Source organism: Bidens hawaiensis, unplaced genomic scaffold (assembly GCF_021521415.1).
Source record: "Bidens hawaiensis isolate Kalapana, Puna unplaced genomic scaffold, B.hawaiensis_p1.1 tig00015346_1, whole genome shotgun sequence".
Classification (NCBI taxonomy): Eukaryota; Viridiplantae; Streptophyta; class Magnoliopsida; order Asterales; family Asteraceae; genus Bidens; species Bidens hawaiensis.
The window spans coordinates 454369-468396 of record NW_027492370.1 but is presented as its reverse complement, the minus strand read 5'-3'; the positions used below and the strand labels follow the sequence as shown (position 1 = coordinate 468396).

Sequence of the window (14028 nt, the reverse complement as noted above, 5' to 3'; positions counted from 1 at the left end):
CGTTCATTTTGCTTGAATTATTTCTTTATGTATGTACATAAAAAAATATACCATTTTCAAAGTTTTTTAAAAGTTTCCTCATTTATTTGACTTCAATGTTCAATTTTAAACCATAGATGTTTGTTTCATATATGTTTTCTTGTTAACTTTGAGTTTTAGACATTTTTGTATTGAAAGTCTTGACATTATGGAGTTGAAAGTCTTAAATTAATAATATTTTGAAGTTTGAAAAGTTTAAAATTTAAAGACATAACCAAGCAAAACCAAGTTGCTCGGTTTTAAACCAGACCAAGTTCAAGCATTAAATTATCGCTCGTTTCTCTAAATCAATCCACTCGGTTTGGCTCGCTTTCAAACCAAACCAAGTATGATAAAGTCTGCGTTTGGTTCGGTTCGGGAACAGCCCTAGCATATATTCGAAACTGCCTAATGTCTATGGATCAAGCATTCAGCTTAACAGGGTTCTTTTAGGCCCAAACCGTTGGTTCATTTATTATCCGGAGTTAAAATGTTAAATAGCCAATTTAGCCCAAATCCGTCGGTCGTAAAAAATAAAAAAAATAAATACAAAATAAATTAAAAAAAACTTGACAAGTCGGAGAAACTGACGCCATGGCGGCTACCGGAGATGAGCAACGTCCGATTTCCACACTTCTCATTTTCGCCGGTAATCCGTTGAACTTTATGTTATTATATTATTATTATTATTGTTATTATTATTATTATTATTATTATTATTATTTTCTAAATATCAACGGCAGCCATGGATTCTGAAGCTCTTCCGATCGTCGAACACTTCAAACTGTTACCGGATGACGGTTCATTGTAAGTGTTATTATTTACCTCCGTTAATTATGATGTTTACTGCTCACTTATTAATTTTAACTTCAATTTCCTCATATGTTTATAAGCTTTTATGTTCCTTTTTAGTGGACACGTTTTTTGAAGTTAGGTTTAATAACTATAGTACTATACTAGTATCTTCTTTTGACTTACGAGAGCTCAAGCTCGTTTCAAGATATTTTTCTAAAGCTCAAGCTCACCTCGTGAGTTGTTTTTACAAGCTCGAGCTCAACTCATTTCTTATTTATTAATTAATTATATACATTTTTAATTATTTTAATATATTTTGAGAAAAGCTTAACGAATCTCGGCTCGAGGCCGTGTGCAATATGAAATTAATACACTGGGCTTGTTAAGGCTCAGTGAGCTTGAGCAATATTCCTATACAAGGCTTGAGCTCGGGCTCAATAAGATTCGGCTCATTTCGAGCTTTTTATCAACCCGATCTTGAGTAGCTGGCGAGTGGATCGACTCGTTTGCACCTCTGTTGCAAACTATAAGACATTTCTCAAATTGTACTCATTGTGGGAGATAGTTTTATAATGCACCTGTCTAATTGCCATTAGATCACTCTAAAATACATTTCTAAACTCTCGTTAACAGACCTAAGTTAGGTCAAATTTGGTCAAAGTTAGAGTATGCTTTTGGTGTTTAGTTCAGTTTAAAGTATTACAGGTTCCCGTTAGGCGTTCCGTGGATCAGATATCATGGTTATTACAAGGATCTGAACATAAATGTCATTTATCCCGGGAAGGACCGTGACTTAGGTAGGTATATTGCATCTTGTTTCATATTGTTAAATATGATTGTTGACTTTGGAAAAATAGTCAACCTATGACCAAATAAAGTCAAAGATAAAATCAAACTATTGGCATTGATTTACCAAATTCACCTTCTTTCTTTCATAACCATTGGCATGTCTTGCATAGTAATTATTAATAATTTCTTTTGTGTAATGATATTCATTATTGTTTTTTTAACTTTTTTATTTCTCAGGGATTAATAGTGTAGGTACCGTTCCTGCATCTCTTGTGACTTACGCTACTATTCAAGCATTGAAGCCTGATCTTTTGATTAATGCTGGCACTGCTGGTGGCTTTAAAGTATATTTCTTGTGCAATTTAAGTTTGTTTATTACATACACATTTGTTTTTGTTAAGTATATTTGTATTAATATTGTAAATTTCAGGTGAAAGGAGCTTCCATATTTGATGTGTTCCTTGTATCCGATCTTGCGTTTCATGATAGGCGAATTCCAATTCCAGTAAGTACTCTTAAATCACTTTTAATCTCTTGTATCAAATGCTGATGAATTTAATAAATAACAAAATCTGTTAACAATTTCTTTTTGTTATGTTGTTTGCATCATGATTTGCAGGGTCCCGATAAGTATGGACTAGGTAGAAGACAGAGTTACCCGACACCAAATCTTGTGAAGGAACTTAACATAAAGGTGACATAAATGGTTTTTGATAATTTTTTTATATATTTGAAAAACACTAAAATCTAAATGTGATTAAAGTTTGTTATATATAAATTAAATCCCACAGGTTTGTAAATTGTCAACTGGAGATTCATTAGACATGTCACCACAGGATGAAACATGTATTTTAGCCAATGATGCAACAATTGTTGATATGGAGGTATTTCTTTATCACAATATATATATACAAAAACAATATCATTACATTAACAATATAAATCTTCTAACACAACAGATTTTAGAGGTACAAATTAGTGTTAATTACTTTTATAAAGTTTAATTTTTCGGTTTCAGGGAGCAGCTGTGGCGTATGTATCTAATCTTATGAGAGTCCCGGCTGTATTTATAAAAGCTGTATCAAATTTTGTTGATGGAGAAACGTCGATTCATGAAGAATTTGAACAAAATTTGCAAGCAACGGTTGTAGTACTACAAAAGGTAGTTGCTCAAGTGGTTGAATTCATCAATGGTAAGTGTCTCTCTGAACTATGATTAATTTGGTGTGCATTATTATAACTTAACCAATCAACCGATTCGGTTTAATGTTTAAACATGATTTGTAACATGTGTAATATTCAGATACATTTGGTTAAATTTTTGCAAAAACTATGTTGTTTCTTGCTTCTTTCGTGCCATGATAATTAATGTTTTTATCTTCATACAAAACTCGTGAAAACGAAACGTTATCGTTTTTATCAAGTTTTTATCTCACTCTCCGCTCACATACTCGTTTTTTCGTTCTTACCCCAAGTGAGAGATGCTGTCAAAATAAACTAATTATACATGAAAGAGAGTACATTATTCGTCCAACAACTTAGTTTATTCGATAATCGACAAGGTCCCTCGTACAACATCGAATTTAGTAAAAGCACAAAACAAGAACACATAGACTTCACAGATAGATATCTCGATGTGACATTCAGGTTTTTTTTAACTCGTATCCAATACGCACCCACACGTCAAGTAGGCATAGGCTTGATTGCAACGACCGGGAAATCAAGAAGCACGATCTTTTCAATCGCGGCGGAGAATGTTGCCGAGTACTCGACATGGTTAGGGTGGGCTTGGAAAGCATTAAAATCATCTTTGGAACCAAATGTCATCATTAAAGCATGAGTGAAACCTTGCCTTAGCATCTCCATGCTTTCAATATCATTTCCCCTGTCACACATGTATTTAATGCATTAGTTGCTTGTACATATGAAATAAATAACACTAATCTTGAAAATGAACATTATCCAAGTTATATCTTGTATGTCTAGTATCCACAACTTGACTCGTTTTTAAGAATGTTGATTGATACTAAAATAAGTAGGTACCTAAAAGATTAGACACAAAAATAATATAAATTAAAAAATAAAAAATTTGTTAGATTTATACATTTTAAGTTTTTTTAACAATACATAATACAAGAAACCAATTTTCATGAACACAATGATATAAACCTGTCAAAAATAACATTAATATATAAATGTACTACAAAAATCTATGATATATATCACCATTTAATATTTTAATAGGTGGTTTCAAGAAGGTGTAAACAAAACTAGAGTAAAGTGACATTAAAAAATAAAAACAGTTGGTAAATAGTAAGAAGAAGTAATATTAAACTTACCAAACAAAGGACTTGACAGTGTCAACTTCAAAAACAAGTTTTTCCAAACCTTTAATAATATCCTCCACAACCACCTCCTCTTTGAACTTGACCACCACCAAGTGTGTGAACTCCGCCATCTGCCACCAATGACCACCACCAACAACAAAACGTTAACATGTGACACACTGACACACACTTTTGTATATGTTGAATTATTCTTTGTGTACAACACCCAATGCAATGCAAGACTAAAAAGTCAGCACAGTCAAACCCACCGACACCACTGTCTGATTTATGACAAAACTTCAAGGTGGGAAATCTTTTATTGGATCCTGTAATTAAAAAGTTTAATAAATTGAACTTTTGAGTTAAGAGTTTTCGGTAAACTTTAATTTCCGTCCGTAGTACTGTGAAGTCTGTTGGTTAGGCTACGTGTAGTAGAAGGTTATTTCCTTTATCGAAGAAATCATCAAGAAAATTATATTGTTTTGGCTATTAAAGATGTATCTACATTCACAAATACACTATCTTGTTTTCACATACTAAAGAAACACTAAATGACCCCGGCAGATTAAGGATAATCTTAGGGTAAATAGATGTTTCCCACGAGGGTTAGGTCCGGCAATGATGGTTATTCTTCTCAACCTGCAAAACAGACACCGTAAGCTCGTCACAAGCTCGTCACTGAGAAGGGGGGGGGGGGGGTTCCTCCTTGTGACCACCCTCCGGCGTGAGAATCAGACTAGGTTGCTCTGAATATAAGTGTATATAAAGAGAAATAGCCAGAGAGAAGATGATGATACCGTTCCAAGGTGTTGGAGTATTTATAGCCGAATGTAGGTTTCCAAGCAGGTACGGCCAGCTGTATAATATTCCTTTTCCACCAACTACGGGCTACGTTCGTGCCACGATGGGAGTTGGTGGGTAGGCAGCGGCTGATAGTGACATTTTGTACTGGAGCGTGCTCCTCCTCGTACTATTGTCAGTGAGCTGTCACCCTGTGATTGGTTCATGTGCTGCTTTTGTCAGATCTTGTCTATTTGTCCATACCTTGGTAGGTATAGTACAAAAGATCTTCTGGAAGCGTACGGACTGGCTCTTTTGGGCGGGAATATTCCCGCCCTGCTCATTCCTTCTTCAGGTGACATTGCTGAAGTATAATAGTTAGTGCCTTATGCGTGTAGCCTTACTGTTAGTGCGGGTAGCCTTCCTTCTTGGCTTGTACCCACAGCTGCGGGGACAGGCAGGGTACTGTACCAAGGGAGGCTTTCCTACGGGAACAGCTGGCTTACTGCGTGTAAGGTCTTCATCTCTCTGAGCATGGTGGGTCCTGCGGATCCAGTTGGTCTTTGCGCAGACATACCTCTTCAAGGTGAGTCTTGCGGGTCCAACTGGGCTTTGCGGGGACCTGCCTCTTCAAGTCCCCCCAGTTCATTGTTGTTCTCATGAATTGTTAATAAGTGAGAGGAACTTTTGGACTTTAAGCAAGGGGTTTTAAAGAGGGATTTTCGTTTTTTAAGGTTCTCCGTGGGGATTCTTCCCGCGGTTTTCCTAATGTCACTTGCAGAAAATTCCCGACTTTTCTGCCCGATCTTTGGGTATGATGCGTGTAGGTGTAACCTCTTCGCAAGTCGGGAGCGTTGAGTTTCACTTGTAGATTCTCCACGAGGTTTTGGTAGTTTTAGACATAGTGATCCGTTATGTTAAACAACCAATTCCACCTTGGAGCTTCAAACAATCTAGTTCTCAACGTTCCCGCCATGCAGGGGTGTTATTTCTCTTTCCACAAGCATGGCCCATAAGATCGATCTTCTTGGCTTTAATTCCCTGCAAGTGCTAAGTATGTGAAGGGTTTCGCCTTGACACTGTACCCGCACTTGTCTTATGGTTTCTTGCTTTCCAAGGTAAGGGGGTATATTCCCTCTTATTTTTGAATCTTTTTGAATCCTTTTGGAATTCGGAGAGTTGGTGAAAGGATAAGGACAGTCCAAACGGTTGAAGGGACGTTGGCGTCTTCTGACGGTTTCAGGATGTGCAGGAAGTTATGACGACGTGACAGCATGTGGTCAATCAGGACGCTTTTTCAGGCGTGTGGGCGTGAGTTTCATGACACGCGCCATTCTGACACCTGTTGCCAGCTTGCTTTATCCACACGTGTCGCCGTGGCATTGCGCCTGCGCTTTCTCTCTCATCCGCATTAAATTCATCGCATTCATTGCAATGAGTATATAAGGGGGAGAGGGTGCATTTCGTCCATTATCTTCACATCACTCTCCTTTTCCTTTTAAGAGATTTCCGGCGAATACTCATCTTTTCCGGCGAGCATTCTCCTGAAACCGCTTTCTATCATCTTTTAACATTTAAAAAATGTCTTCTTCTACTCATGACCCGGAGGTTAACGTCGAGGAGTCCGACGTTTACCTCGAGAACCCGACGTCCACGTCCGATAAGGACGATAAGAGTACTGCTGGCGAGTGTCAGTGTACTCTTTCTGTCGATGTATACCATTACATCGTCAAGAAGTTCATGCTGGAGCCCTATGAGCCAGAGTTCCCGGAGGCCCACCAGACGGTGTACGATGCCCCTAAGGGCAAGATAGGGGTTTACGCTTCGTTTTTCCTATATGGGAATCTAAGATTCCCATTAACGAAGTTCGTATACCGTGTTGTGGAGAAACACGGTGTTCATCTGACAGAGGTGCACCCAATGGCAATTGCCAAAGTTCGCCATTTCGAATGGGTGTGCCGTATTTTGGGTTTCGAGGCTCGAGTCGACCGCCTGATAACCTTCTATACTTGGAGGTGCATCCAGGGCTGGTATACCCTTGTCACTCGGATCAAGGGTTTGAAGATCTGCGCTACTGAGCGTAGTCTTCGTTCTTGGAAGCAGGAGTTTTTCTACATTTCCGCTCGTGTCGTTCCCATCGCGATGATGTTCAAGAATGGGAGGGCACTTCCCAACCTTCCGGCCTCCAATTACCAGGAGACGGAATGGTTCACTAAGATTTCCCAGATTCGGACTACTGTTTATCGCTTCGCGGAGTCTGGGATGGTCATGCTTGGGATGAGCCGTGTGGAAGGATGCCGGGTCTGGGACGCCGCAAATACCCATCGTTCTTGAATAGGGTTTGAACTATATTCCTTATGGTATGCTCCATCTTTTGTGTTGGTTTAGGATTTCCTTCTAACATTTTTATCGTTTTTATTTCAGAAGGGAACAACTTACAGTCGCTCTTGCACCCGCGGGAGACTGGTGGTCCCGCGCGGTTGGGTACTCGTGACCTTGATGAGAACGAGTTGCCCATTTTGGAGCAGACTGCGGATAGATTTGTAGAGGTCTACCCGCTAGGCCACGAGATTTTAAGCGCCACTCGGCCAGGTAAGGAGTTCTTTAATCCTCGTCCTCTTCATGCTCAAACTTCTGCTGGAATTCCTCTGATCTTGTCATCTTTTGATGAGGGATCCGCAGATGGGCCTTTATCGTAAGGAAAAAGAAGGCGGCCAGCGTGAAGGGCAAAACGAAGGTTGCTACCTTCGTTGACTTGGGGAATCAGTCTGGCTCCGAGACTGAAAGTGAGGAGGCGGCGGGGAATCTTGGTGGTGGTGACGAGACCATTGTCTCAGAGGTTGAGACAACGGTTGTCCCTTCCGAGCCGCCAAGCGTTGCGAAGGTAACTGGCGTGAAGAGGCCAGTTTCATCGGGTCCATCTCCGCCTGTCAGAGCTTTCAAGATCAGGAAGACCAGTAAGTATACTTTTTGTGTATCTTTTCCGCATTTTCTTTCCGCCTTTGTTTTTTATATTTTTGGTTTTTCTTTATGCAGGAATGGACTTATCTGCTTTTGAGAGCGGTGCGGGAGGAAGTGGTTCAGGACCCACGACGATAGGTTTGGTCAACCTATCCGAGGCGATGACCCAGGCGGCTGCGCCTGTTTCTGGTACTGGTTCATGTCACACCCTCAAAATCCACTAACGGAGTTTTACCATCAGAGGGTGTGAACTAACAGGATCGGAATCATTAGTTATAATCAAACCATAAAAACGTTTAAATGAAAGTAAGTGCGGAAGCGTAAAAACCAAAAGACAAAAGTTGCGTCACGCAGGACGACTTAAAACCCAAGTAATAATAGTTAAAAACATGTTTGCATATCAGAATGTTCAAAAACCATGCATGATCCTATACCGCGCGCCCGCCTCGGCTACCTGAGAATAACATACTAAAAGTGTCAACACGGGGTTGGTGAGTTCACAAGTTTGTATAAAATAAAGCGTTTAGCGTTTTGCGTTCAGCGTTTTGCGTTTAGCTCCTTCTGATCGTAGATATGCTGGAGACTCTTGTGGTCGGTGTAAATGGTAAACTTGGTACCGTACAAGTAATGCCTCCATATCTTAAGGGCAAACACCACAGCTCCGAGTTCCAAATCATGGGTCGTGTAGTTCTTCTCGTGAATCCGTAGTTGTCAAGAGGCATAGGCTATAACCTTCTCGAGTTGCATCAGCACACAACCGAGACCTTGTATCGATGCGTCACAATGTACCTCAAAATTCTTTGTTCCCTCGGGGAGGGCTAAAATAGGGGCGCTACAGAGTTTGGTTTTCAACAGTTGAAAAGCGGATTCTTGTGCGTCACCCCAATTGTACTTAGTACCCTTGTGAGTCAAAGCGGTGAGGGGTTGAGCAATCTTTGAAAATCCCTCGATAAAACGCCGGTAGTAGCCAGCCAGTCCTAGGAATTGCCGCACCTCAGTCGGAGTCTTAGGTGCTTCCCAGTTTTTGATGGCCTTTACTTTGCCGGGATCGACATGGATACCATTCTCGTTGATTACATGTCCTAAGAAGTGAACCTCGCGCAGCCAAAATTCGCATTTCGAGAGCTTAGCGTACAGTTGCTCCTTCTTTAACAATTCCAGAATTAATCTCAAGTGTTCTCCATGGTCTGCCTTGTCCTTGGAATAGACCAGGATATCATCAATAAACACAATCACAAACTTGTCGAGGTACGCCTTGCATACTCGATTCATGAGATCCATAAATACGGCTGGTGCGTTGGTTAGACCAAAAGGCATAACTGAAAACTCGTAGTGACCATACCGTGTTCTGAAAGCCGTCTTTGAAATATCTTCTTCGCGCACTCTTAGCTGATGGTATCCAGATCGCAGATCGATCTTCGAGTAATAACTCGATCCTTGAAGCTGGTCAAACAAATCATCAATTCGGGGTAAAGGATAACGGTTCTTGACCGTCACCTTGTTCAACTCCCGGTAGTCAATGCACATTCGGAAAGTCCCGTCCTTCTTTCTGACAAATAAGACAGGGGCTCCCTATGGCGATGAGCTAGGTCGGATAAAACCCTTATCCAATAAGTCTTGCAACTGAGTGGACAGTTCCTGAAGCTCCGCTGGTGCGAGCCGATACGGGGCTCGTGCTATGGGTGCTGCACCGGGTGTCAACTCGATTTGGAATTCGACTTGTCGTATAGGAGGGAGTCCAGGCAAATCCTCCGGGAATACTTCCAGAATATCTCGCACGATCGGTATATCTTCAATTCGTTTCTCCTCCGCGGGTTTCTCAACAATATACGCCAAAATTGCCGGATGACCCTTTCGTAGATACTTCTGCGCCTTCATGAGGGTGATAACGCTGGTGGTCATACCGCTTCTCTCGCCCCGGATCGAAATGATCTCGCCGGAAAGGGTAGTAATGTGGACTATCTTGTCGTGACATATAATCTCTGCTCGGTTCTCGGATAACCAGTCCATGTCGACAACGATATCGAAACTACTAAGCGTAAAAGGAATAAGGTCGATATCAAAAACATGACCTGACAGTTTTAACTTACATCCCGCAAGTACATGAGTCGTTATTATAGTCTTACCATCAGCTAATTCAACAGGAAACTTAGCATCTAACGGGGTTGGAGTTAGGTCTATGAGTTGACTAAAGGCTTTCGACACAAAACTCCTATCAGCTCCAGTGTCAAACAATACAGAAGCAAAACAATCGTTCACAGGGAACTTACCAGTCACCACGTACGGATCATTGCGGGCTTGACCCGACCCAATAACAAAAGCTCTTCCTTTACCATTGTTTCCACCACCACTGCCACTTCCATTACCTCCATTGTTGCCGTTCTGTTTCAGCTTGGGGCAGTCTTTCTTAAAATGTCCCTCTTGTCCACAATCAAAACATCCCTTGGTTGTCATGGGTGGTTTAGGAGCACCCTTTGCCGCAAGGTCTCCTCTACATTCCTTTGCCTGGTGACCCATCTTTCCGCATCTCTGACACTTGACACGGTCACACGGGCCAGCATGATGATAGTTGCACCTGTTGCACTTCGGATATTTCCCAGCATATCCGCTCGAACCCTGCCCGCCACTGTTGCTATTGTTGTTGTGACCCTGATTGTTGAAGCTCCGGGTGAATTCGGGCTTGCGGTAGTGTTGTTGCTGTGGGGGGTTCGAGGATGAGGATCTGGTATTGTCAAACTTTCTCTTTCCGCTGCTCGGGTTGTTGTTGTTGTTGTCAGTGTTCGGGTTGTCACGGGCCTTAGTGGTTGAACCCCTAGGTGGTAGCGCACCTTGGGTCACTGCTTGATCCGTTAGTTTGTGAGCTAACCGGATCACTTGTTGAATCGTGGCTGGTCTGGAAGACGTCACCATGCCCTGAATTTGCGGTGCTAACCCATCAATATACATTTCAATCCTCTTACTCGGCGGGTCTACCATCCGTGGACACATCACGGCCAACTCGTGAGAACGGGTAGTGTAGGCTTCGATTTCTGAACCCACCATCTTCAATGACTAAAACTCTGACTCCAACTTTGCAATCTCCTCTCTCGGACAGTACTCTTCTCGCATCATGTTCTTGAACTCCTCCCAGTTCATAGCATTAGCCAGTTCCAACCCAAGGATCTGCACGTTTGAATTCCACCAAGTGAGGGCAGAATCTTCAAGTGTTCCAGTGGCAAATTTGACCCTACTGGCCGGTGGACAATTACACATCTCAAACGCCGATTCGGCCTTCTCAGCCCAACGCAGGAAGCCTATAGCTCCCTCAGTGCCCTTAAATGTACTGGGCTTGCAGTCAAGGTAATTCTTGAAAGTACACGTTCCAGTTGGACCTCCAGCTTGATTCTGAACATGTGCGGCTAGAGCTGCCGCCGCATGGTCATTCAACAGGGTTTGGAGTTCTGCTGCGGTTAAGTTGATGTTACCGCGACCATGTCCAGCGTTTCTTCCAGACATCTAGGTGTTATCATTCTCAGATGTCATCGTCTGAGGACACCTCTGAGTGTGCCTCCGGCTCAGCCGGTTCCTCTTCGGGTTCCTCCCCGGGATCTTCCTCGGATTCTGAGCAATTTGCGTCTGTAAGATATCGCATCGCTCTAGAGCTATCTCTGTCCGGGATCTCGCCACAAGAAGTTGCTCTTGCAAATCTATCATATCTGCTTGCATTTTTTCTCATAATCTTCATCTGTTGGTCGCTAGCATATTGCATTTCCTTCATAGCCGCTGTCAGGCGGGAAATTTCCTTCTTAGTTTCGGTTCCATCTCTTAACAGTCCGGAAACGTTCGCTCTCGTCGAGCGCATAAAACCCACGTCACGCTCTAAGCAAGAGACAACAGCTGCGAGAACACGCTCTACAGGTTCGGTTATGGGTGGTAGGGTGTTGGGGTAAGCAGGACGACTCGGGTGAGGTAGCGGGGGAACTTGTTCGCAATAGACCATACGCCTGATCATATTAGGGTACCAATCCCAACTAACTTCGTTTTCGTACATGCCTCCGGATAAGCGATACCTCTTCGGTGCGGGAGCTTCGAGTTCCGGGACTACTCGGGGTGGCGATGCGGTAGGTAACTGCGGTTCTTTCCCATGAGCATGAGTCATCGGATCAGATGATGATGAGGGTGGCGTCGACATCACTACAGGTAAGCCGTGTATGCGCGCGCGTATGAGTGAAAGAGGTAAAGAGATAAGATAACAAAGACTACACAAACATATGCAGTGCGTATCATTATAACTAATGGGTCGTCGCGGTTATAGTCTAGTATGCATGCAGCTTCTAGTTCGCTATAACCAATGGCTCTGATACCAATCTGTCACACCCTCAAAATCCACTAACGGAGTTTTACCATCAGAGGGTGTGAACTAACAGGATCGGAATCATTAGTTATAATCAAACCATAAAAACGTTTAAATGAAAGTAAGTGCGGAAGCGTAAAAACCAAAAGACAAAAGTTGCGTCACGCAGGACGACTTAAAACCCAAGTAATAATAGTTAAAAACATGTTTGCATATCAGAATGTTCAAAAACCATGCATGATCCTATACCGCGCGCCCGCCTCGGCTACCTGAGAATAACATACTAAAAGTGTCAACACGGGGTTGGTGAGTTCACAAGTTTGTATAAAATAAAGCGTTTAGCATTTTGCGTTCAGCGTTTTGCGTTTAGCGTTTTGCGTTCAGCGTTTTGCGTTACCAGATAGTGTTAAATCAATTATATATCTATAGGTAGCTAGCCTATAAAACAAGTATTACTAAGTGTTCGACACCGAAGCTGACTGTTTATCATTTGCGTTGCCACCAGGTCTATCCCGACCATGGTATGTGCTTAGCCAAGATTACACCCACTCGACCTCCAGTCGAGTTTAGCGTTGGGTGGGGTTTGTCAAACCCAGTAGTACTACTCAACAATGACTCGCTATTATCCAATATTAAACGGTTCGATGTGAATGAAGGACATTAGTTATTGCGTTTGCCACTTAGTCTTTACAAGTGATATATAATTTATATTAACAAAATCTTAAATGCGTTTATCGGAGTATGTTATCTCCCCCAAGTGAAAAGCGTTTGAAAATAGTTTAGAGGGGTAAGTGAACTCACTGTTTGCGAAGAATTCCCAAAATAAATCACCAAAGGATGCGCGTCACAGAAAAACTCTCTCTAGCGTTCTATAACAACAAAGAGATTTTTCTAAGTGTCGGAACTATTATCGAGTCTCTAGACTCGGCACATAATACCTATGCACACAATGTGTTTCGTGTTTCGTTTGTGAATCGTGTGTGACTTTAACAAGTACATTCGTGATACATTACATGTGTGAGCAATTATTTACGTGTCATGTATTAATAATGTACATCACTAGCAATTACTCCCCGTAAGAGCAATTTGGTCACACATAATAATTAACTAGCAATTATTCCCCGCAAGGGCAATTTGGTCAAAACACGACAACTATTTAGCAAGTATTCCCCGCAGGGGCAATTTGGTCAAAACATAACAATTATATAGCAAGTATTCCCCACAGGGGCAATTTGGTCAAATCATAACAATTAACTAGCAATTATCATGTTTCATGCATTTTCACAAAATTCAGCAGCTAGTTTCACCGAGACAGAAATTCTACTTGAAAGATTGTACTATTCCACCAATCATAGCATCTCAATTAATTTACCAAAAATCATCACAAAAGCATGCATGTTTTAGGTTTCCAGAACATATTTTATTTTATTTTTATTCCACATAGATTTCTCATAATGATTAAAACATTACAGCAAGCTCATAACAGTCAAATTCATGCGCAACAGAATGTTATTTGAAATTCCCGTTAAATGAAAAATCCAACAAATGCAAGACCAATTGGGTTTGGTTCTTAACTCAACAAGTTAACTTCCAGAAGTGGAACCAACCCATTTGGCCTTGTAGTTCATGAGATATAATATTTACAAAACAACCTAACAGCAGGTCTAACAACTCAGCTTTGCACAACGTTTTTGTAAAATCATAAAAGTTAACTTTTACACGTTCAAAAATTGCAAATTTATATTATTTAGAAACTAGAATCAACCTAGTTTACATTAGTATCAATAATTTCAACCAATTTTCACATTTACACCCCGTTACAGTCAATTGAACATCAACAACACAATCTGTCCAGAAACTGTTTGCAACAAAACTCAACATATTAACCATCTATAGACTATAATCCGTTCATATAACACTCTAGACTCCATAATCACTATCCATGCATATCAATTACACATTACATACATGATTAGGGTTTTTGCTTGAACTCAAATCAAAGACACAAACAATTAACATGTGATA

The 14028-nt window shown here is 41.3% G+C and overlaps 2 protein-coding genes across 2 annotated transcripts; one reads left to right on the top strand and one right to left on the bottom strand.

Moving 5' to 3' along the window:
* Positions 1-568: 568 nt before the first annotated feature.
* On the top strand, positions 569-2945 carry LOC143548990 (5'-methylthioadenosine nucleosidase-like). The gene is made up of 8 exons (XM_077040012.1): positions 569-667; positions 762-825; positions 1519-1610; positions 1840-1946; positions 2033-2107; positions 2222-2296; positions 2394-2486; positions 2621-2945. Exons 1-8 carry the CDS (start codon positions 613-615, stop codon positions 2816-2818), a joined length of 759 nt encoding a protein of 252 aa, XP_076896127.1. The 5' UTR covers positions 569-612; the 3' UTR covers positions 2819-2945.
* A 112-nt stretch (positions 2946-3057) lies between these two features.
* On the bottom strand, positions 3058-4069 carry LOC143548991 (stress-response A/B barrel domain-containing protein At5g22580-like). The gene is made up of 2 exons (XM_077040013.1): positions 3942-4069; positions 3058-3487 (listed from the first exon to the last, which is right to left on the bottom strand). The coding sequence occupies exons 1-2, from the start codon at positions 4058-4060 to the stop codon at positions 3286-3288; spliced, it is 321 nt and encodes a 106-aa protein (XP_076896128.1). The 5' UTR covers positions 4061-4069; the 3' UTR covers positions 3058-3285.
* Positions 4070-14028: the final 9959 nt, after the last annotated feature.

What these genes read in the sequence shown, in the direction of transcription:
- LOC143548990 (XM_077040012.1), top strand. Translation starts at nt 613, where the DNA reads ATGGCGGCTACCGGAGATGAGCAACGTCCGATTTCCACACTTCTCATT. An exon ending in TTACCGGATGACGGTTCATT is followed by an intron (nt 826 to 1,518) that starts GTAAGTGTTATT and finishes AAAGTATTACAG; the next exon opens with GTTCCCGTTAGGCGTTCCGT. An exon ending in ATAGGCGAATTCCAATTCCA is followed by an intron (nt 2,108 to 2,221) that starts GTAAGTACTCTT and finishes CATGATTTGCAG; the next exon opens with GGTCCCGATAAGTATGGACT.
- LOC143548991 (XM_077040013.1), bottom strand. Translation starts at nt 4,060, where the DNA reads ATGGCGGAGTTCACACACTTGGTGGTGGTCAAGTTCAAAGAGGAGGTG. An exon ending in ACTGTCAAGTCCTTTGTTTG is followed by an intron (nt 3,488 to 3,941) that starts GTAAGTTTAATA and finishes CATGTGTGACAG; the next exon opens with GGGAAATGATATTGAAAGCA.